The sequence below is a fragment of the Apostichopus japonicus genome, chromosome 3, assembly GCF_037975245.1.
Source record: "Apostichopus japonicus isolate 1M-3 chromosome 3, ASM3797524v1, whole genome shotgun sequence".
Taxonomy (NCBI): Eukaryota; Metazoa; Echinodermata; class Holothuroidea; order Aspidochirotida; family Stichopodidae; genus Apostichopus; species Apostichopus japonicus.
This window is the reverse complement of record NC_092563.1, coordinates 23,182,127-23,207,823: the sequence shown is the minus strand read 5'-3', so window position 1 is coordinate 23,207,823 and position 25,697 is coordinate 23,182,127. Positions and strand designations below refer to the sequence as shown.

At 35.4% G+C, this 25,697-nt stretch overlaps 2 protein-coding genes across 3 annotated transcripts in view; one reads left to right on the top strand and one right to left on the bottom strand.

The window, feature by feature from the left end:
• The window catches only part of LOC139965523 (ATP-dependent RNA helicase DDX1-like), an 81,621-nt gene that overhangs the window by 40,670 nt on the left and 15,254 nt on the right, over nucleotides 1–25,697 (bottom strand). The window lies entirely within an intron of this gene.
• Nucleotides 681–18,168, top strand: LOC139965524 (zinc finger BED domain-containing protein 4-like). Its single transcript, XM_071967962.1, has 3 exons — nucleotides 681–1,092; nucleotides 9,562–9,791; nucleotides 15,610–18,168. The coding sequence occupies exons 1-3, from the start codon at nucleotides 1,086–1,088 to the stop codon at nucleotides 17,539–17,541; spliced, it is 2,169 nt and encodes a 722-aa protein (XP_071824063.1). The 5' UTR covers nucleotides 681–1,085; the 3' UTR covers nucleotides 17,542–18,168.

Below are 25,697 nucleotides of genomic sequence, written 5' to 3'. Positions count from 1 at the left end.
TTAAATCGAAACAGATATATATATACATATATATATATATATATTAATATATATCATTTTCAAACAATTTTGAAATCATTTCAGTCATTTAAGTCAACATGTCATAAAATATTGCTATAATACGTAATCTGTTTTATTATACTTTCAATATACCAAATTGCTCATACCTGCATATCTAGCCAAAGCATTCTATTTAAAGCTTCATAACATCTTGTCATACTTTCACAGTAATGTAATTACCATTTCCCAATCAACTTTTTAATTGTTCATTCATATAGTAATGACTCCTCCGGCTCTGTTGTACTACTTTCAGTTAAGAGGTGTGGAAATTGAATCTCCTTCGTATTAAACATAACATGTGATGACTAAACATTGCTTGCCTTCAATTACACAACATAAAAACCTGTGGATACTATTCATCTGCTATTTTTTTCTTCCTTTCTCTAAAATTGCTTCAATCTTTCATTCTAACATGCCTCGAAAAAGGCATTGTCCACTCCAGAACCACCAAACCCCCGAACAAAATTCCCTTGTTTTTTCTTTTTTTTGTCTTTCCGGTTTTACCCTGTCTATTTTTTCAACCAATCCACACTCACTTCCACAAATTCCGTAGACTCTGTGTATGGATAGGAGTCCACAGACAATTGATTAATAGGACTTGTCAATTTCATCACATCTGTCAGCACCCTGCTGCAAGAATGGATCAGTCCCTGTATAACCTTCACTCTAGTAATTGAATTTGTACAGTAAAATTGGTTGCAGGCTCAGCCAATCAGAGAAGCTGTACAGTAATTAGATGTAGTGCAGTGTAGGACCTATAATTCACTGTAGTATGTGTACATTATGTGTGTGTGCGGCTGGGCATGGAGTTTAACAGGATTTCACAGTTGTAATTTAACACGAGAGTTGACAATATATTAAGTGTAGTTCACTGCAGCTTCAGTGTGTTTGGCTGAGAGCAATTCAGACATGTTTCCAGGGAATACTTGATCACCTGCAGGATAAATTTTTTTTTTAATACTGAAGGACTAAGAGCGAAGTTTGATAATTCCAACTGAGAAATTTTGACCAAGCTGGACCGAAATATGGATGGTAATGTATTTTACTCTTTCTTGGCAGTGTCCACTATCATCAATTTCATCAATTAAGAAGTTTCTTTTCCCCTCCTTTTGCAGACAAAACAAACAAACAAAAAATTGCAAGGATTTTTAGTAATTGCAAGTGGGTGGGTGGGTGTGTAGCATGGTATGGCTATTAGTTAGACAATGTATTTGTACCCAGTCACACATAATATTGTGGGTCCTCGGGTAAACATTTGAATTTGTTGCGAAGGTGATAGGTACCCCTTACATGGCACCGATAGAAAGACTTTCATCTCGTATCGTACGGTGTCATGATCATTCCGAACCACGAGCTGGAATTCAAGGTCTACCTCCCTGTTTTAAACTAACAATATATATAAACAGTTGTATACATTCAGTAGGAATGAAATAGCGAGAGCTGAAAGATTCCAAAGAGTAAACACTGGGGTTGACAAAAATATATCTGCACTTTTTTTTAATGTTGACAAATGTCGGTGAACTCAATTGTACAATAATTGTATAATATCTGCGCTCGGTGTTTACGTAAGTTTATCGAACCAATGCCAAGTAATGTTTCAACCTGATGAAATATGCACGATGCTATTTTTTCCCTGAACATTTGAACAATTGTTTGATTTATTTGAACTTCTGCGAAACCAATGTGAGCAAACAACATGTGTAAATAATGTATGGAGTATATGTAACATACATTTTTTTTTGTAATAACTGCTGTTTTTCAAAAAAAAAAACAAAAAAAAATGGGCTTCCAAAACTTGAATGTACTTTCAAATTTGATCACTTATTAGTCCATTAATTGTATCTAATTTTGTTTCATCATGGATTTTGTAAACAAAGTGATTCTAGAAATTTGGATGGCAAAATTACAGTAAAAAATAAATATCAACTTGCTTCTTTTTTGAAATTTTGCCAGAATTTTTGGCTGTTTCTCACGATTTGGGCAGGTAGAGCATTTATTGATTCAAGATGAAAGTAAAGAACAAAACAAAATCACAATTTAAATATCACTTAGAATAAAATCTTGCCAACAGAAACAATGGACTCTTCAAAAAACAAGAGTAACCCCTTCTCCCCTCCCAAAAAAAATAATAATTGACTAGTGAAGTATAAATAAAAAGCCTTAATAAGTCATATCCAAATATGTTGGAAACAGTTTTAAATAGATTTATGTTTGAAAAATAGTTTAATCATGTGTCATTTTAAATGTTCTGATCTAATCAAATTAGATCAAAATCAAATTCTCCTGCAGAGAGAAGGCTTTTGCTCCAACTTTTCGGCAAATTTGCAATTATTTAAATGTTCAAACTGAGACTATCGTTCTTCTGCAAACAATGTTGTATTATTGTCTATGAAATCAAACAGTTGGAGCCTGTAATAATTGTGAACTCTTATTCTAGGTGAAATTTTCTTGAGCACGCACAGTTTCCAAACTTTTCAAGTCCATTTAATTCCTAGGGTTCCTTTTTTTTCTTCACTCATTACTAATTGTAATCATTTAAATTTGCTGTGACAACATTTTAGCAGTTTCATCGATTTCATTATCAATGTCAATTTAAATTCAGGAAAAGGACAGCTCATGCAACAAAAGAATCATTTTCAAAAATAGAACGGCCTGCTTTCTTCTTTACTTCAAAAAGTTACGGAAGCTTGATCAGTTTGAATGCAGATCTCAGAAACTTTGAAAGCAGATTTACAGAATTAACAGTAAACTGAATACACTAAAATGTAATAAAACTGGCCTGTGCAATTGTGTTTTCCTTCTCGTTTTCCTCTCTCTTTTTGTCAAATGTTTTTTTTTTTTGTACAAGTTTACATTTTTGAGTAAAAAAAAGAGAGTTGTTTTTTTAATATTTATTCTAGGTTTTCTTAAGGAAACTTTTCTACCACTTTATTCATGTTCATTAGACCTATAGAGCTCATGCCCTAATATACAGGTGCACCAACCTTGTTATTTATATTTATTATTTATAGAGTATTTTCCTGACCCATTCTCGCCAATTATTTCCCGTTTTTTTTTCCTTCTTTTTTTTTCCACTTCTATTTCTGCTTTAGAATGTATACAAAGTGATTCCTTGGAAATCTAACTTAGCAATTAAAATAGATCAGAATTCTACTTGGTCAACATGGTTATTGAATAACAGTTTCAAGAAATCAAGCTACTTCACCAATTGCTCCCTCCCCTTCCCTACCTTCTCCCTTCCTCTTAACCTTCTGTCCCTGCCCATTTACCCTCTCTCTTAACCTTTCCCCTCCTCTATAAATGCAATATAATATAGGACTTTAGGCAAGTACACCATCCTGGTATGGATGTTTCCTGATAAGAGTTGGCATTTACCCCCAATTCATAGCCCCATGTAGATGTTCTAGGCACTGCAGGGTTCCTAAGCTCATCTACTCCTTCACTCTCAGGTTGTGAAAGCCAAATCCCTTAATATCTGCATTCAAAGTGATATTTTTCTTCTTATGATTAACAACTCCAGTTTTCTCTTTTATCTAGCATTTTGAGCCAAACTTTTTCAAAGAGCACCTCAAGCTTTTAATTCCTTGATCATATAGTTCTTACATATTTACAATGGTCTGCAAACTTCTTAAAATGGATGAATTTATAGTAATGGATCCACACAAAGGTTAAGTTATTAATATAATCTAATTAATTATAACTCAGAATGCACCATTGCATATCAAAGTTTTAATTTTGTTTCCAAGGGGAGGTTACCCCCAGATCCCTCCACATGGGAGTTTTCTTAAACAAACCCATGGCCACATCCCCTTGCCTTTTAAAAAATTTTCCTTCCAGTAGACATTAAGAACATAAACACATTAAGAACACAAACACATGTAAGTCAATTAACACACTTCAGTCAGAGAATCCGCATAATTTCGGGAACTGACCTTAATCCTTATAAATATTGTTTCTATATAATTTTTTAATCATATAAATATTGTGCTGCTCTCAAAAGCCTGTACCTTTAACTGATACATGTTTGTTATAATTCAGAAAAATGCCAGTGAGAATTTGATATTTGCCGGTAGACTTTTTAAGCAGCGCTGGCGTCTTTTTGACAGTGGAAAAAGTTGTCAAAATCTAGGCCCAGTTATTCTCGATCAAACTTGTGGGACAAAGTAACCATTTATGGACATGACAAAATTGGGGCCAGCCATGGAGAAATCCCAAAACTTACCGGTTAACACCAAAGAAACCTCCAATTGCCTACCAAAAAAGTGCAAATCCAAAGTAAGATCCTGAGTCTGCATTAAACGCTTCCATACACCTTGCTATGGTAGAATGAGAAGGAGGGGCTTTGACTGGAAGGGACTGGGTCATAGAGGGCGCACAGTGCCCAAAAAAAAGTTACCAGTTCACTCAGTTCACCAGTTATATGTTAGACAACTGTGGGTGGTGCTGGCATTTCTTGCCCAGACAAAAATCTATATTTGTTGTGCAAGAAATATCTCCCCAACTTCCAAAACAATACCATAAATTCGGATATGGCAACTTCCCAAGCCTCAAAGATACTGAGAAAGCTGACAGTACTCTATGAACAATTTGAGCAATCAAGTGATCAATTTTTTTTCATAATGTGTCACAATTTCGGAATTTCTATGTCGATATTTTGTGAGAAAGACAAAATTACGACCAAAAATAAAATGACGCCTCCCGGAGTTAAAAATGTCAAAATTTTGAGTTAGAACATCAGCATTTACTTCATAAATGCCACAATTTTGTGGTAAAAATGTTGTAATTCCGAGATAAAACGTCTAAAGGTCAAGGGGTTGTGCCTCCCTCATTCTCAATTTGAGTCTAGCTGTGTGACTGTTACTTTGTACTGTCAACTCTTCTTCATGACAAGTAAAATAAAGCAATACAGATATATAAGTGCACCAAATGTTTTACAAACTGTCCACCAGTTCTTGCAGCCATCTCAATATTCTTTCAACATTTGTTCAAAGGTTAGGCAAGTATTTCAGCTCCAAATTGGGGGATAACGATGTAATGTAGAGCTGTTTTGTGTTTCCAGTGTGTATGTTTCTGTTCTGAATATAAAATTTGAATTTCAGCAGAGGTCGCAAAGCCTGAAGAGAGAGTCGGACATTTTTTTTACAAAGTATACCAAACATATAGGTCAACTGTACAAAATCATCAGCACATCACAAGTGTAAAAACTAGGAAAGTTGAGGGTCAAGGGGTATATTCTCCCTCACCCCCCCACCCTCCACCACCACATTCATCGCTAGGAAAAGATGTGAACATGTATTTTTTTGCTGGAAGAGTGCTGCTATGAGAGACAGGTCTCTGTGAGGGGGGGACCTGGAACCCTACTGTACCTAGAGTACGCTCTGCTCCTTTGGTTCCCAGTTATCCTATCCATCCAATGACAACGTAGCACCCCACTCTGCATTATAAGAATCAACGTATTATACTGCCTCTACAGCTGGAAATAACTTGAGTGGGTGCATTCTGCATACAGTAAAGTAGTTATGTTATTGTTATGTATTTTATGTTATGTATTTTATGTTATGTATTTTATGTTATGTATTTTATGTAGAATTATTTTATGTAGAGATCTATGTATTGCAAATATCATAAAATACCAAAATGGCATGAGTTCTAAACATGTACAAAACACTGTTAAATTCGTTCGTCTTTGTGCAGTGCTATACTGTGGTACAGGCATTCTACAGTGCTTTTTGTATTTCAATAAGCCACCATATATCAGATATAAAATAAGTTCCTGCATGTACACAAAGTTTCAATTAAGTTTGGAAAAACATTTCCTTAATCTGTTGACAGACACTTTTTGTTTCACGATTTCTGCGACACACTTCAATGGTAAAACACATCACTGAAGTGACAGTGGTCTTCAAAAGGGGATTCAATACGGGAGAGGGAAAGGGTGTGAGGAAATGGGGGGGGGGTCACCAGAACGCCATGAGAAAATCGATCCTCTTCCTCTGTGCTTTTTACTACAGATTCTACTATTTGAACGTTTCTCAACTACAGCAGCTCTTTTCAATTCCTTTTTTGTTAATTTTCTTGACAAACAGGTGCTTCTAAAAACACGAAAGGATACTTTTAAATTAATTATAGAAAGGGACACTTCTATTTTATGGTTCATTTTTGAGCTTCCCAGCAACCCAGACCCTGATGCCCACATGTACATTACGTAGTGAATCCATTGTATGCATAACAGTGATCCATGTGAACAAAGAACGCTACCATGTAGAACATCATTACGTCATTATGAATACTTAACTATAGTCTAGCTATCATACAATAGCTTTGTTTTTATTATGTCATGCATATATGTATGGTATATATAGTACCGCTATGACTTTCAGGTTTCCAGAAAACAACTCCCTAATACCACAGACATTAATTTAAAAAGAATGTGGCATGAGTTACTGTACCTGTATATAAAGCTGTTGAGTACCACATCCATTATGAATTAAATTAATGCAACAAAGAAATAACCATCGAGATCATTTTCAAAATCTACGTTTCTTGAGATACGTTTATAATAATCCGTCATATTATTTTTAAAAAGGGTGCAGTATCAATGTTGTCCACAAATATGCTAGAAATATTTAAAAAATGGTCATTCATAGTCAAATTTCAGAACACTATTTTAACTACCACCCAATCACCTAATACAAAAACTGTCTGGGGGATAAATTTGTTGATCAGCATTTCCATGGAAAGCACAAGTTTTTAAATACTTTTGGAAAATTTTGAGGGCCAATCCTCATTAAAATCAAAATTTCTGTTTTGTTTTTGCATTTGCTAATCATTCATGTAATTATTGCAAGTCTACAATCAAGCTTCTTACTTATATCATTTTGAATTATTTTAAGTCAAATTTCAATATCCATTTACAAATTTAAGACGAGTACAACACAGTAAAATCTATAAATGGAAATCTTCTTTCTGAAATACTCTATTAAGTAAAACATTTCCCTCCTTTTTGCTGTTTTTTGTTTTGTTTTATGTACGGTTACAGTCAACTTTAATTTTATCTCTCAATGGTACAATAGTCACTGTAAATCAATTGCACATTGGATGAATAAAGAGTTGCCCTGTTGTTTAATCTGGAAACCACAAAAAAATTAGAAGAAAAAAAAGAATAAGAAATATTTGAATGATTATTTTAACAAGTGAATATAAAAATGCTGACATTTGAAATTTATGTTTTTCTCATCATAGATTCTTCCCTCCCTCCCCCCAAAAATATCATCTCGATGTATATTGCCATAAATGTAGCACAATTTAAGATTAATTAACAGCCAAATGTTTCCAATCCATGATTCTTATGCTGTTTGTTTTGTAATGAATTGGAAGATTTCTCTAAAGTTACAATTGCTCAACCGTTCACCTGACATCTATCTGAGTGAAGTTAAGGAATTTTCGGCAATTTATCATTTTATATCTTGACAAACTTGTTCATGCATGTACAGAGAAGAAGTTAGAACAAACACATATGAAAAAGACATTATTGCAGTTAGAAGAACTTGTTTGAAGATTTAATTCGTAAGCAGTCTTAGTTTTTATCCATATTCATTGCTAATATTTACAATTCGTACAATTACTTATGACACGATCATTTTAAGCAATAAGCGGAACATTGAACAAGAACATCTTTTCCGCTGTGTATTTCAATCACAGAAATATACTGTAATTCCAGACAAAGGAAAACATCGCCTTCTAGATACTTCAGGAATGATGGAAGATTCAGAAGGCGGGTGATGGGTGTTTACCAGTAGGAGGGTCAATGGGGGCTGGGGGGGGGGGGGGAGGAGGAGTCACAGTGCTTAACTGTACCAGTTAATAGGCTAGGTATCTAGATGGAAAGTTGCAATAATAGGCAGGTAAGAGGATGAGTGCAGTAAATTAGCAAACCCAGAGCAAAGGTCCAGATACGGAAAAAGAAAAATCAATGAATCCATGGGGATAATTAAGTTTGTCGTACATACTGCATTCTCTTACTTTGTTATTATAATGATCTGTACTGTGTGCTTTTCACACAAACTCAACTGTATTTAATGTGCTTGGAAATTTTGGACGAGATATTTTCAATAATTGAATTGGGACAGTTAAATGTACCAGCGGTAGGGTGTAAACAATACTTCACGGACAGTCAACAAATTATCTGCAAATGGGTGCACAACAGTACCGAGAGTTTCTTGTATCTCTAACACTGATAGCTCAGTAACACTGCACTCAGCTAGTGTAGCTGCCTAAGACCAAGATTTATTTCCGAGTTATTTCTATCCTGGGAAAAGTTAGGTAACAACATCGGATCTAGGCCTAACCTAAATACCAATCTTATCTTCTTTTTTAACAGACTGTTGAGGAAGGTATTATTTTTGCTAGTTACATATTTCTCCATACTCAATACACTGTGCAGAACAGTTACATGTTTGACCTCTTTTGCGCTTCCCCTGTGATGTCACGAAACTATTACGTAATAGTACTTGTTACAAATTTCTACCCCTTTGGAGATGGAAATTGGACACGGAGTTGGGTTTTTCTTAACATTAGAATTGTTAAGTTTTACATTATTGAAAGTCAACTCTATTTGTCCATTGACCTTTAATATTGGAACAGAGCCCCCCCCCCCAAGAAAAAAATACATATAAGATGGCATTGTTCACACCTTTTTTACCTTCTTATCTCCATTCAACATGTGCACTCAATCTAATCTCACAATCCTAACCTACTTATGGTCTTAGAGAGAACAAAATGCTAGGAAATAATTTAATGTTCACATTTTCTATTTAGCAGTTTTTTTACCAATTTAATTTCTGACAGAATATTGTCAAGTGTACTAAATGCAGTACACAAACTGCTACAGTATGCAAACATATTTGCCTCTGTGTAAACAATTAACCCTTTTTACATACCAATCTTGTTTATGAACTAACAAGAATGCTGAAAACAATACGGCAAAGGTTATTAAAACCTGTTATTGTATCATGAACAAACTTGTTATTTAAATTTGAAATCAAATAACTAACATCACCAACCACCCCCCCCCCCCCCTTTATCTGACTGTTTCTTTTTCTTCTGTCATTGGCAATTGACCCGTTAATTTCAAATTTTTCAGACGGTGAATGATAAGTTCTCGATTAGATCAGATAAATGCAAAACCAGCGTTAACTTTCACCAGAGATGATGTCGCTGATTGCGCTGCAAAACAAAGCACCGTAATTAGCTGTGCACTTCATTTTTTTTGGGCTTTTCCCATTTTTTTCCCTTAGTATTTGGCAAATATTTTTATGAAAACATGTTTTTGTACAGTGATTATGTGCCAGCTAAAGTTTTTTACACTCAGGTACTTTATTTCTGCAGGCAGCAGACGTAATTAAATATTTAAATGTTTTGTGGTTGTCTAGTCTGAAGAGAATGCTAAAAAACTCAGATTTTTAAGATAAAAAGCATAACTATTGATCTTCCTTTACACAGATCTGAGTTTAAACGAAGAGGAGCGAATAGTGGCCGAAGCCGAGGATTACAAAATGGTCGCGATCCCCCACTACCAGAAAAAGATGCGACTGCCAAAGGTATTCAACTACTACTATCTCATCGACACCAGCGATCCGACCGGCAAATCGCTTCGGGCAATGTGCAAATCTTGCGAGACCACTATCTGTTACTCTCGTAGAGCGACGTCTAATCTCATCACCCATTTGAAGGTACAATGTCTAGTCCAGCAACCCCCTCTTTATTGTCCCTAAATATCTGAAGTCTTTCCTATATTGCAATTGTTCACCAGCTGCCCATATCCATTTTTAATGCTATGAAAAAAGAAAAAAAAAGGAAAGACAACTACAAATGGTCTAAAATATGTATATGTTAGTCATGCTCTTACATTTGCTGATATTCTTGTATATAACTATAAATCAGTTTTTACTCAATAACGGAAGGATTACATCGGCGGCCATTTTGTATTCCTGGTTTTCGCCGGCACAGAGTTTATCTCGCCTCAACTCTGCATCAGCAATCCAGTCTACTCATTCTCTTATCAATACTGCTGGATGACCTTGTAATAAACGTCCCGCAATGACACAATGTCACTTATTATCACACCCTTACCTGCCATTTCCTTTTATCTGCACTATCAAATCTACCAATCTACTAAACTAACCTATGCAGTATATATATATATATGTATATATATATATAGGTTTTGAACCACTGGACATACAATCAATGTCCATAGCCTAGTGGTTAGGGTGTCCGCACATAAAGCGGGAGGCCCAGGTTCGAATCCCGGTGGAGGCTGGAAGTTTTTCACTGTTCTGGATTATATGTTACATCAATTTGTGACATGAGGGTGAGGGGAGTGAGGGGAATGAGGGGGGGTTGTGGGAGAGGAAGAATGGAAGGCCATAGTTTATCCCAGTAACACCCGAATAGATTTACCCAACTGCTCAATGGGCGGGTAAGTTCTGATATAGATAAGTTACACTATACGGTCAACAACTGTGGCTCCTTTAATTAAGAAAAGTAATTTTAACTATGTGGTTCTGATCTATTTATAGACTTTGAGGAGTCTTGCTTCAATGTTTCAACAATTAAAATGAATCAGTGAGGGGCAAACGATTTAAGAGTGATAGTAAAACATGTGTTGAAACTACAGGACATGGAGTGGGGTGGGGGGGAGGGTTGGATTGGAAGCAAAATACTGATTACCTTTGAAGTGTACTTTGAGCATTCAATTTATTTAAAGCATGCAGCGACTATACAATGGAATCACCGCAGTAGCAAAGAAAGCTTTAAGTCGCATTTGGCTACCATCCCTTGATACCATCTTATATAGCAGACCTGGCTTTAACTCCCACCATTTAATCGAACGCTAAGGTAGCACTTCAAAAACATGTAAATAGGCTCCATTTCCTGTTTATAGTCAAGAAGCTGCTGGCTTCACAGTTTATCCTTTAACTTAAGATACTGCATCAGAACAGAAGTTCATTGTCTCTTCTGCAGTTTTTGTATATAAATTTGGTGTCCATTAGCATATATGGGTTGCATCTTAGAAAAGTGGCATCATGGCTGTGGTCAGAGAATTCGGGTAGCAACTCCAATCTCTAAAGGATTGGTTAGAGAAAGTTACTTTCCTGATTGGGTACTGTATCCTTACTCCAATTTTGCCCCTCCCTTTGGTTAAACAAAGAAAATGCTGGGTATGCCATGTGGCTGCAGAGCACCTAAACCTTGTGTGTGTGTGTGTGAATGCAAAGTGGCCACCGGTGAGCAACGAAACTGTAAGTCAAATCATTCCTTTATTTGTCATTAAACTGGACCCCGCATTATCAATCCCCTCCTACCCATGTAAGAATAACCTTTTCAATATTCATATATTGGACTCTTCAGTTACATATGAGTCTTACTGTTAAATCTATTGTTTCAATACAATTCTCTCTAGAGTGTATATACTTAGCCAGCTACACACTGTTTCTTTGTGTCATTTTTGAAGTGTTCATCTGTCTTCACACTGATGGGACACTAGTAATTATACCTCCAGTCAACCCAAAGGGTGTATTAAACATCCCTTACAAACATAATAGATCTGTTACTTATAAATTCACCCACATTATATCAGAACCTATAAACTGAGACATGAATTTAATATACAATATAAAGTTTAAATTATATATAATATAATATAACGCTATTCATTAGTATATATATTACAGTATACAATATAATTTAACAATAAGGGGTTAATCAACGGTCTAGCATGCGTTACTCACAGGATTAATGCACGATCGGGGGATAATGCAAGAGATGCACGAGGGTGGAGCCAGAGTGCATCCAGCGATAGCATTAACACCCGGAGTGCATTAATCATGTGAGTAACGCACGCTAGACCGTTGATTAACCCCGTTCATTCATACACTACCATTTGTGTGGGGGAAAAATCATAAAACAAAACATTTTCGGTTACATATAACCAAAGATTTATTAAAGTGATGCCCCGTAAATTTACCGTGTGTTACTCACAGGATTAGCTGACCTGAATGGACCAATAGGATTTAGGAATCTTTACTAAGTATGAATGAATATACGATAAATATAGCATGTAATATATAACGTGTCATATTATATTATATGAATAATATGGCTGTAACCATATATAGTACCTCTCATTTGGATTGAAGGTTATTAATATTCAATAGGAAAAGTCTCTGTGAGAATAACATCCCATTGTATGTTACATGTTTAACATCAGGGCAGTTCCGTAAACTAGTAAACCTTTTCACCCAAAATTAAAAAACGTTGAATCATTACATGTAGGGTATCAGATGTAAGCTAAAACAATTGAGTTTCATAATATGTAGCTAATTTTCATAGAACACATTGTTTTCAGACAGATTAAGGTGTGTTTTAGTCAACCGAAAAAATCTCAAATTTGCTTCACAAAAATCACCCCAAAACAAAATGCCTATTTTTTCCTGTGTATCTCCAGAGGAATAAATATTCTTGGATTTGCTAAAGTGATATTATATATAGATTCAATTTACAAACAGGTAAAGTTGCAGGGATTTTCAGTTTTCTGAGAATAAATTTTTTCACAAATGTCACTTGTCATGTGTACGTCCGTCACAGAAAAATCAAATTTTTTAAAATTTCATACAGAAGGAAGTACCCAGATTTCAAGACATCTACAATTCAATGCACATTTTGAACACTCAATAACTACATAATGTGCCTTTAATCCCTAGGATTTTATTTTTTTAGAAAATGCTGTGACAGACGTACATATTTTGGTACGTCCGTCACGTACGTCCGTCACGCGTACGTCCGTCACATTATTTTTGTTTAGATAAACAATGTATTTTAACATGTTTATCACTACATTACCTCTGAATTTAATAATCAAACCCATTTAGTCATTTACACAAACTTTAGGTAGTTTTGTGGTTGTTTCATAAATGTAGCTGTATGCAAACACTGCATACTACAGTGTCAACTAGCATACATTTGTGTCATTGGTTAGCACTTGGCAAGATATCAAAGAAATGGCATGGTATTGAACCACATGTACAGTATGCTATTGTCTACATTGATATATATAAACCTTTCATCTAAAAGCCTTGTTCACATTAGAAAACACACAGAGGGGATCCGATCGAATCATATCCCCTGCTCGAGATCAACATCCTACGTAGTGTAAATACTATCCTACTCAGGGTCAGACCTCGACATGTTGGTCCCCTGTTCCAGAGTGTGAACACTTGGGGGACCAAGGTGACCCAAGATCAAGGCAAACGAACTACATAAGACCATGCCTGTTCCACTCACTATTATGCAAATTAACCATGTACATAAATGGAACTATTAGCTACAAACTATTTAATTGTGTACAACATTGTTTCTTTGTAGTTCTGCCATTTATTCTTCCCTCTGACCATGAGGTTTCCTTTCGATATCCAACATATATATTACACTTTGTTCAACCAGTTTTGAGTAAAATAATAAATCAGTTTTGGAAGGAAGATTATCAGAGAGTCATCAAGAACTGTTATTGCAAGTGATTGCAATAATTATTGTGATAATTATTGCGTTATTGCAATATTGCGTTATTGTTATTGCGAGAACTGTTAGTATTTTGTTACTGCTGTAGTATGAATGTTATTGTTTTGATGTAATTTTTTCTACATTTGCTTTAGGTTCATTACTAGATACCTTTTGTGTTGGGTTTCAGGTATCATTATATAGAAGAAAAGTTAATTTTGAAACCACATGTGCTCATAGTGTAATGTGTTGGTGGACAGTTACTGAAAAGTTCTGTTATATCATCCATACAGAAGCCTGCAGTACATGTATTTTAATAAAAAAAATTGTCAAGAAATTAAACAGGGTGTGAAGAAAAGTGAAAGAAAAATGGTTTGGTGCTCATCCCATCTTAATGTTACTAAAGACCCATCATTCTGACCCACTAGAGAACTTCAACACCCTAGGGGTCTAACATCTGTATTGTTTGAAATGCACACAAAATTTAAATCAGCTTTCCATTATCATTTCAAGTGATGATTTGCATACAACTTAAAGTGAAATATAGATTTCCAATGGAATAGAAATTTTGTGAGAGGGTAAACCTTCTTTTCACTATTACTTTTACCTGAGTTGTTCCATTAGCCACAAGTAAATGCTGCATTATTGTGTACAGCTGTCAACAATGGAAACTCTGGGTGTAGCTCTGTCACAAATTGAAATTTTAGGCATATTAAGTAGCGCTTTTGCTTTTGACGGACGTACATTTACTATATAATTTCACACATGTACGTCCGCCACAAAAAATTGTACGTCCGTCACAGATACATTTTTGAAAATATTTCAGGGAAGTGATAAAGGTTTCAACTGCTTGTTTACTGATATGTGTAGTTAGGAGTCTTCTTCATTACATGTATAGTAGTTTTTAATTGTATCCCATTCCAATTCAAAGAAATTTTCAAAAGAAAAATATGATCTGAAAAAGTCACTTTCTCTGGGTACGTCCGTCACAGGGAGGTTTTTTGAGTATTTTTGTAGTTTATTTGGATGGACAAGGAATGAAACTCCATACAAGAATAGTACAAGGTAGATGTTTCATAAAACCCAAATGAAAAGTTATCTCCTATATATAGCCATTGAGATATTGAGATATCGTCCGACTTTACGGAATAGCCCATCACCAAACTTACAGTGTGTCATTCCCATAGCAACTTGTCATCATCAATATTTAGGTTAGAACAATCATTGCCTTTCAAATGGTATCAGTACAAGCTTAAACAAGACACTCTTCTTGTAAACAGTTAAAAGTTCTCTTGTTTGCTCAGATTTACTATAATGCTTCTAAAGACCCAGAATACTGGGAACAATTCTTGACTTTTTTAGGGTGACAAGTTTCAGCACACCCCATTTAACTGCACTGCAAAAATAAAATGGAAAACAAAACCAATATAGTTCTGCATGGATAAACATGTTCTAGGAATCACTGAAAAGAACTGCTCTATACACAAATTATAACCTGATAGGGAAATTAAATAATTGCAAAATTTCATTGCTAAGCATTATTTTGAAACTTAGATAGTATATATATAAAATCAGACAGATACTGTAAATGCCTTTGGAGGTGTATTTGTTCACATCAGCACTTGAAGGCAGCTTAAAAACTTTAATAATAAATTCGACCATGGGTCAAAAACACCAAAAGAAAACCCAGCGGATATGAATTAATATGCAAAGTATAATTCAAACCCTAGATTTTCATTACAGATTACTTATATCTATACATTACTTAAATATTGACCTAGTGTGCTTTTCAACTGCCACTTCAATTCCAAAGTTTATATTTTTTTTCTTGCAAATGAGTGGAAACATGTTGCAAGGACGATAACCCTGTAGACTTGGTGACTTCATTCTTCATAATTTGGATGTTGAGTTTTCCGATTCTGTTTTTTTTTCTGGTGTCCCTCGGCTTTGTTGAATCTCATTTTGCATAATTTAACCTCTTCTATTCCTCAGAGAAAACACCCGTTGAACTATGCAGACTACGCTGAACTTCAGTCACCGGGAGCTTTCCTGACCAGTCACGGTTCTTTCGTCAACCGTACGTCGTCCAGCGACGTGAGAGGAGACCAGATCATCCTGCAGGTTCAGGACCACCCTCACCATCAGATGATGGACCTGACCAAGACCCAGTACCAAGCGATGGAGGCCATGGCATCCCAAGCTACCACCCAACCCGGCGACACCATCTATAGCACCTACATACCCTCGTCTACGGAGACCGGCGTCACGCAGGTGGTTAGCATGCACGGCATGACATACTCGGCTGACGCTTCCAGCACGACCCACTTACGCAGGTCATCTTACGGGGACAAGCAATCGACGGCGACATCGATGTCTTCCACCCCCCAGCATTCCATCAATGGTGCTGACATAGGCAGTAACCACATAAGTGAAACTTATCCCAAGAAAATGGATTCCAAGTCCTGGTTCTTATTATTAATGGCAGACACGATGCTCCCTCCCTCTATCGTAGCAAATCCAAATTTCAAAGGTTTCGTCAGGAGCCTGAATCCCAACTTCAGCCTACCATCCGAGGAGGTGTTCACGTTGGAGTGGATACCGCAGAGGCAGGAGTTACTGAAGAGGCACATCCACGAACAGTTGTTAGATGTGGAGAGAGTCTGCATCGTGGTCACAAAGCTGATTTCTTCGACTCAGCAGCACCTGGTTAATTTTTCGGCGTGCTTCGTCAAGCACTGGAACTTCAGGAGAGTCTTACTCGCCTGCCGAATCTTCGGATACGAACCTCAAAGTGACACCATCTGCCATATCATCGACGAGCTTCAGACCGAATACCAACTGGAAGGTAAGATACTTCAGAGGTTGATAGAGGAAGACGTGTCAGACTTTGCATTCCCGGGATTCTCGGTCGGCTCTGAAGCCGACGACCGCAAGACAGACGAAGCTGATGAGAAGCCTTACCGGCAAGAAGGTTCTAACATGGGTGACCAATGGCTGACGTCCTTCCAACAAGACTTGCAAGTGTGCATCAGCGATGGCCTTAAGGACATCCAACAAGTGTTCGATTGTGTTCAAAATGTACTTCAGACACAGAGAGGTGATGCCGTGAACGGTACCGCTAGTCCCGAAAGTGACGAAGGGGAAATCAGAGGTTGGCTGAATCAGGTCAAATTCCTCAAAGCTGTGATGTCTAGTTCGCAAGCCTCGGAACAGGAGCGACTTCTCCTCAACGAGTTGTTTGACACTCTCGAGCCGTTCGAAGACGCCATGGATTACATCGGCAAGCACAAGGACAATATCCCAATCAGTTTTGCTATTCCATGTATCCGTGGCCTACAGAGACATCTCAAGTGCGTAAACCAAAGCTCGTGTCAGAAATTGCTCTTTCAGCTGAAGGCAGGGCTGATCAAAAAGATGAGCAAATTCGAATCGAGCAGAATGTGTAAGTTAGCGGCTGTGCTGGACCCTCGGTTTAAGGTGACGTGGTGCTCCCAGCAGGAGGTGAGTAGCATCAAAGACATCCTGCTGAAGGCCAGCATCGATATGGCCGAAAGGCTCAATTTTTACGGCGCGGAATTGAGCCACTCTGAAGAGGTCGACGAAGATGCTGGCAATACCAGCAAACTATTCAAGTTGATGGGATCCCCTCAACAGAACAAACCAAACTTTCAAGAGGTCAAAGTCCAAGAGGAGGTCAACAACTATTTATCGCTGCCTTGTTCCAAGAATAATGCAAATCCGTTGCACTACTGGAAATTCCATGGAGCAGAATTCCCATTGCTATCACTACTAGCCTGTAATACCCTATGCATCCCAGCAGCTTCCCTATGTAAAAATGACTTTATCCAAGGCCTTGAGAACAACCTACCACATTCGACTATGGAGAGACTCATGTTTATACGCATCAACTCTACTTTTTTCTGACTTAAAGCAAAGCAGCTGGTATTAAACATTCTTTTTCAACATCCTATAATTATCTTGCCATGAGCAAACCATATGTAATTTAATATTTAACAGTATGTTTTGTAATAGTAAGATATCCTGGAGAAATGTTACAGTTTTTCTTTCTAATCAAGTCGCTAATTCGTGTAGGGTCGACACGAAAGGAAACAAAAAATTGAGTTTCTCTTCTCAACTTTTTCTCAAAGCAGAAAACCTTTGATGAAAATTGAAAGACACTAAAATTACTTTTCAAGTAATCTGCTGTAATTATATATATATATATAACAAAAAAAAAAGAACAGAAACAAGGTATTTAAGAAAAAAATGAAATCTTCAATCCTGTTTTCACTGACATACTTTTGAAATACTTTTGTAGCATCGAAACTACTGTATGATCACAGTTGTTTTGTTTGTTCTTACTTAGTGAATTTTCTCATTGTGTACTTTTAATACTAACATAAATTTATTTTGACGAACAGTATGATTGGTTGAAAATAAAATAGCACTGCTAGAACTGGCTGAGATAGCAAACAACAATATATTCAATTATTGAAAGGGTTAAAAATGTCTCAAAAAATTAAAAGAAACAATACAACTGTTGTTCACAAATTGTTTGTCGATGTTGATATTTTTTAATTATTTCACTGATAATATACACTTCTTTCCATTCACTTGTCCAGTCTACCACAAGCCCTGGCTACAAAATTTTACTTGTAACAGCTTTCAGTTCAATACTATTCATCGATGCTGCTTTAATTAAGTTAATTACCAAGCTCATCCCGTAAGATGATGGATATCATTGCGGGAACTACCACTGTGGCCAAAACTACATAGGCAAAATGTGCTAACTAAGATCCAAGACGTAAACAATACGTCACGGACAGTCAACAAAATATCTGCAAATGGGTGCACAACAGTACCAAGATTTGCGCAAGTTTTGTGTTCGTCTAACAATGATATCTCGGTAACACTGCACTCAGCTAGTGTAGCTGCCTAAGACCAAGATTTATTTCCGAGGTATTTCTATCCTGGGAAAAGTTAGGTAACAATATCGGATCTACTGTAGGCCTAACCAATCACACAACTAGCCTATATAGTACGCTAGGCCTAACATTACTATATTGCTATCTTAATCCGAAAGCATATGATCATTTAATTTACGGTCAATGCCACCAACCGCCATTTCGCAATATGTGTGAGCTAGCTATGCTGTGTATGCGTATGAGTGCGTGTATACCAACTGTATGTGGTAGCAGTAAGCAGTCCCCTGCGACGATATTATACACTTTCGACTTGGTAAACAAATGACATCATTTGTTTACTACATTTCGTAATGTAGGCAATTTAGACGATGTTTGCAGAGTTTTTGTTGCATGATTCAAGGCCTTTTTGAAAAAAAGAAGTCATTCAGTGTTTTGTTTGATGTCTTATAATATACCAATCTGTGATTTTTCCCAATCTTAACTTTCTTTTAACAGACTGTTGAGAAAGGTATTATTTTCGCTAGTTTGAAATTTCTCCATACTCAATACACTGTGCATCACAGTTACATGTTTGCCCTCTTCTGCGCTTCCCCCTGTGACGTCCCTTTAAAATTCTACAAGGAAATGTATCAAATACAAAGGAACAGAGGGAAAATTCAATTATATCAGAACAAAAGTGCTATATTGCTACAAAATTAACAGATTTTTTTTTTTTTTTTTCCATGGAAATAATCCGGGAAAATTCAAATAATTTGATCAATTTCCCCCGGGGAGTGGGGAGGGAAGTATATGAAAATAGAGTTCAGTTTGGCTTTAATAGATGAAAAGTCTCATTCGTTTATATCAGATGTCCATACAAGTTACACTGGGCAAAGATTCTCAATTTTAATCACAATGGAGCAATGGTGACTATATACGTACTGTATAAGTAATCACTTACATACATGTGACTTTGAAAATTAGGACAAGCAAGCTAAATCAGATTAAGGTGAAACTATGGAGAAAAAGAAATATTAAAGCCCCCAACATAATTTAATAATTTTGGAGTGAACTTTTAACATGTCAACCAACCATATATGTCAATCACTTGAAAATTCCCTCCAAGATCAGTAATATCACGGTTATGACTAATATATATATGTAAATTGGCACCATTGCCAAAATTTCTTGGTTCTTTTCCACATATTAGGCATTATTTGAACAAATGTATATATATCTCGAAACCCAAACTTCCAAAACTTACCCAGGTCTGAATACTGACTTTTGCACGAATACTTTATATTATCAAACCTAGAAATTTGCTGGATTACTCTTATATTCATACCTATAGAGTAAAAGTGTTAGGATTGTGGGGAGACAGGTGAGTGAGGATGAGAAGCACTTATTTAGATATAAGGTCAGCTATGGAATAGTAATGAATATGTGGAATTTAAAAATTATTTGTGTGGTCAACTTTGCTAGGTTGTAATAACTTCTCTATCCAATCACCCCAACTACACAATTCCCAGCTTTTCCCCCCTTCCTCTGCACATACTAATAAACTTTAGCCCAATGCCCACTATATATAATATATATATATATACATATATATATATATATATATATATATATATATATATATATATATATATATATATATATATATATATATATAGATATATATATATATATATATAGATATATAAAAATATATATATATATATATATATATATATATATATATATATATTAATGCTATATCTATGACTTCAACAGTAGAATGCAAATATGTTAAAGAAATTTTTTTTTTTATTTGAGATCTGCTTCTACTGTACCCACTAATTTGACATGCTAGCCCATGGTACGTGTGGCGGGCCATGTGACATTGAAAATGCTAGCCCATTGACGTCACATGGCCGGCCACATGTACCATGATTTTTTACTTATAGTTTTACAAAGGAATGGCAGTACTCGTTGTCTCCATATATACTATTAAAAAAAAATTTGGTTTGTTTAATTTCAGAAATGCAATGAGCTTGCACATAACACTAAATTGAAGCCTTTTGTTTTGCAAAGGTATACAATTACAAACAAAAGCAATGCAAGCTTCAGTGACCACAGAGTTGAGAAAAAACAGACTTGCACAATACAGTGGGAGCGGCCTGTCTTCCTAATTCTGTAATTACAGCGACACGCAACGGATATCAAAACGCAACACGTGCTGACAAATCATAATCTCCCCACAAAAATAGAAAAAAAAAAGAGTCAAAATAGCACCCAAAAAAAATATCACCTTACGTAAATTTGAAAAATCCAGGGTGCTGGAAAGTCACAGTCGGAAATTGTGGTCAGACTATATACTAGATTATATACATGAATCAAGGACTGGGATTGTACACTGAGAAAACTTGACACACTTCACTCGTCACTCGATCAAATCTATGTTTTGAGATCTATACATAAGCTGAGTGCATAAGTATTGTACTAGGCATGAAGACTAATGTCCTACTGTAGCATTTTCATTGCATTTCTCAGATATTTGAGAGTGTCTGTTATATTGTTAAATTAATCATATATACAGCTCATAAACATTTCTAAATGTAAATAAATGATCTATATCATCTTCAAAATTGCTCCTCATGCTTGATTACAGTAGTTTGTGGTTTGAAACCAATTTTGGCAGTCTAAGCAAATCATAGTAAAAAAAAATTTAAAAAAATTTTTAACATAAAATTGGTTAGAAACTTATTTCCTTCAAGTCCCAATTTTCCATTGTCAAGGAGTCCTATTAAATCCTTTTTGTTAATTTGTTAGTTTCATAACTTTTACGAGGGTGTCTTCATTTGAGCAACTGCAATCTTATCTTGAGGAGGATTGTTAACAGGTTTCTGAAATACACAATATAGACCAAAATGACAAACCTCAAATGACCATTTACCTTTCTTTTATAGAGCGCCCCCTTCTCACCCCCCTCACCTTCCCCCCTGAATACAAGGTATACAAAATATGAATGAAGAAATTGAGAAATGTGTTTAAATAGCTCCTTTAAATCTTGCAGGGCTGGGCAGGGGAGGTGAGGGGAGGGGGAAAAATGCAAGTTTGATGTCCAAGGGTGAGACAGGCCTCACAAATTCTGTAAGCTACTTACACCATGCTCTTGGGTGCCACATCTAGATAACAACCTACTCAGTCCCCTTTTCGAACAATACTTTTGACAAACTTCATAAAATCTTGGTCAAGGTAATCATTTTCAAGGACCACAGATGTTATTGATGGATCTTCAAATGATTTTTTATTTTTTAACCAAAATATGTCACACTTCACATGTACTAACAGTACCTGAAAATCAAAGTGGTTTTTCTCTTCAATATAGCCTAGACTAAACTTTTCATTGATACAGTGTTTTTTCTCATTTTTTTTTTCTTTCCATTTTTGTTGGAAATTTCAATTTGTCAGTCACTTGCTGATTAGTGGCAACTCTTATGTTAACCAGCTTCACTAACAAAAAAAACAGTTCAATATAAAACACAGAGGTTTTTTTTATTATTATATTTTTATGGTTTTCAATATGATACATTTTCCTTTGTTCAAATTAATGAAAAGATCTACCAAATGTGGGGCAATGATTTCATAGGTTATAATGAACTGAACAATCCCAGTACCACTGAAACCCTACATTGTTCTCCGGCTAAAGCTTCATGGATATTAAAGTTCAGAAAAGAACAAAGATAATACCAAATAACAATATTCAACTAGTTTTGAAAAGTCATTGATAAAACTAAAAATTAAAAAAAAAATGGAGAAAAATTTATACCTCTGTAGAGGACATTGATAAGTATATATTGTACTCAATTCATTAATTTGATACTGATGAAAAAAAAAACATGAAAAGAGCTGTCGAAAAAAAAGTGTAATTTTTTTTAATGAAAATCTGCCGTAGTCTCCAAACAAAGATATTGTTTGGAGGATCTCTCTCCGATTGTATCAAAGTACTCCATCAAGTTTTTGTTAGATGTGGACACAATTAATTCTAATCAAGCAAACAGGACTGACATAATAGGACAACGCTTCAAACAAGATGACTGGAAACAGAAATTACACTTCAGGTTTGTTTAAAATTACTATGTTTTCTTTTCCCAGCCTATAAAGTTTTCTGCTTTGTTAAGAGGAGAACAAATATTGATTAATATCAAAATGAAGAGAGCTTTGAAAAAAATTAATAAATAAAGACAAGAGAATATGCATACAATAGTGTAAAAAAAGAAACTTGACACTTTTTCATTCACAGGCAAACAAAGATGATACAAAGTTACCAAAAAAAACCCAAAAAATGTGAGATAATTAAAAATCGGCTCATTTTTGGCTTTCAAATTAACTTTACTTTCGGGTGGAATATTATAAGCCACTAACATTCAAAATGATCAAACTTAAAGGGGTATTCCCTATAGTGACAAAGTAACACTACTCGGGATATAGTTGATTGACTGGCTAAAACCCTCCCTCTGGACATTACTTTGAAGTAAAGTGGAACCGCATGGTCTGTGAGATCCCCATGGCAGAATATCTTCTAAAGAGTCACTTTCCTATCAGGATCAACTAGTTGATTTATCCTTCAAAATGTGATGTGTTTAGCTACATCAATGTTCTCTGTTTTCTAGTATTTTCATCAAAATATAACTTTTGTAAGAATGATATTTCTTCTTTAGATAAACAATTTTTAAATCTATTATAAAGACATATTCAGCTCCTTTGTCAGCATGCATTTACAAATATTGAAGAGAGAAAATAATTTAAAAACATAATACACCATACAAATTTCAAGCAAATTTGTTAAGCAATCAGCTTCAGATACTTGGCTATCCCCTTTAATGAATTTGGAAAGAATATGGCTTGGACTGATTAGCCAAATGTGAGAGGACTTTCCAAGAGTAATGATGTCAATCCAACAATTGAGCCATTAAAATTGGGTGTTACTTAGCAAGGACCCGGATATAGATTTGAGATTGGGGGAAGAGGGGAAGGGGTGGAGGGATTTAGACCAATGTCCAAGGATTGTAGCTGTGGAAGCAACATCATTGCTTTGTCAATTATTGGAGAGGGGGAAGGGGTACAGTATGTCCTCCCGTTTTCAGGGGGTCTGCTTCTTAAACAGAATGACTTATAATGACATGCCATCTTAACTACACTACCACATATATGTCTTATTCCACACGTTTCCTGACTTGGCTTTCTTCTACCCTCCAGCATTTTGTTTAAAGCAGCTGATATTGGTTGTAGAACTATGGCCCTTTCCAATATAAATATATATTCATATATATGTATATGTATATATATATATATATATATATATATATATACATATATATATATATATATATATATATATATATATATATATATATATATATATATATATATAGATATATATATATAGATATATATCTGACAATTTAAACAGGATTACCACTTTTTATAGGCCTACATTTGAACAAAAAGGATGTTAAGGTTGTGAATTTTTCTGGTGTGCTGATCTTTATTAATTTTATATATATATATATATATATATATATATATATATATTTGTGCTGTCTGCTGGATGGCTTAAAACGTTGTATTGAAAGTTTTACCATTCTGATGACACCATATGATATTCACATATAACAGGAAGCCTCCCCATCTAACTAAGAGATCTATGCTGGTACAACCATTTGACTGTTTCCAATTAGCATACGAGTAATTAAAAACAACTTTAGTTGTATATATACTATTAATTTTCTTGTCAGGTTCTAGATTTCTGTTTGCAATCCTCTGAACTTTATGCCAAATAACAGCCTGGTTGGTGAAAATTTAGTAGGCTAGAGTAGCAGATCTACATATATTATCACATACCTTTAATTTCCTTTAATGGTCTAGTAAATATGATACCCAAATACAGTAAGATGGTCACAAATTCAAGCCACAAGACTTGCGGATGCCCCAAAGCTGGGGTGGGTGGTGGTAGGTTAACACATTTAAGGATGTTTCTACTCCCATCAGAGAAATGGAAATGTTACATTATTATGGGGAAATGAAAGTTCTCAATTTATGCTTTGATCATCTGATACAGCCAGTTGGGACAATTTCCTAATTATGCTAATACCTCTCTAAACTGTCCTCACATATCATGCTTCAAAGCACTCCAGCACTGACAGTACAAACAGTTCCTAACCTTTATCTGATTCTAATGCTAATACCATATGCTGTCCTCCCATGTCAAGCTTCAAAGCACTCAAACTGACAGTACAAACAGTTCCTAACCTTCATCTGATTCTAATGCTAATACAACTCTATACTGTCCTCCCATACCAAGCTTCAAAGCACTCAAACTGACAGTACAAACAGTTCCTAACCTTTATCTGATGGAAACATGATATTTGTACTGCTCTCACCATCGCTACGAGTGCTCTGAAGTGGGACATGACTGCACAGTATAGAAACAATTATCCAAACTGGGTGATCTGCTATGTTGAAATACCATTACAATAGGTCCTATATAAAAATTACATAAAGTATATATCTAAATATTGAATTTTTTAAAATTTCTTTTTCTATAACCTCTAAGAAATCATAAAATTTAATTCTCGGATATTCAGGCCAAATGCATTGTTGGTACAAATCTCTTATTATTCATACAGAACTCTGACAGTTTGTGTTTTCTTATAAAACAACACATGTACATACTGTATATATATATATATGCAATGATTATCTTAGATCTATAAATAAACACACATTTACGATAAAATTTATGTTTAGCAGCTCATAAAAAATGAGATCCCACCATTTCGTATGAAATGCCAATTCTCTTGAGAAACCCCTATCTGCGAAGATCACTGTTATCAACAACTGTAGGGAAAGTACCCGAACCTGATATGCAAAACTGCAGGTGCTAAATAGATGTAAATAAAAAAAATGAGCAGAGGGGGGGGGAGGGGGCATGGAAGGCCCACATATTTTAATCATGAAAACTAATCCAACTACCATCTCGATCATTTGTTCCTACCACTGAGGATATAAGAAACTTAAATTTTATTGATTTTACCGATGCAATTGGGGCTCATTTACAATTATAATTATTATTTCACTCTAACCCAAGGCACTTGATCCTACCTAAATATTACAAAACAGCATGACCAA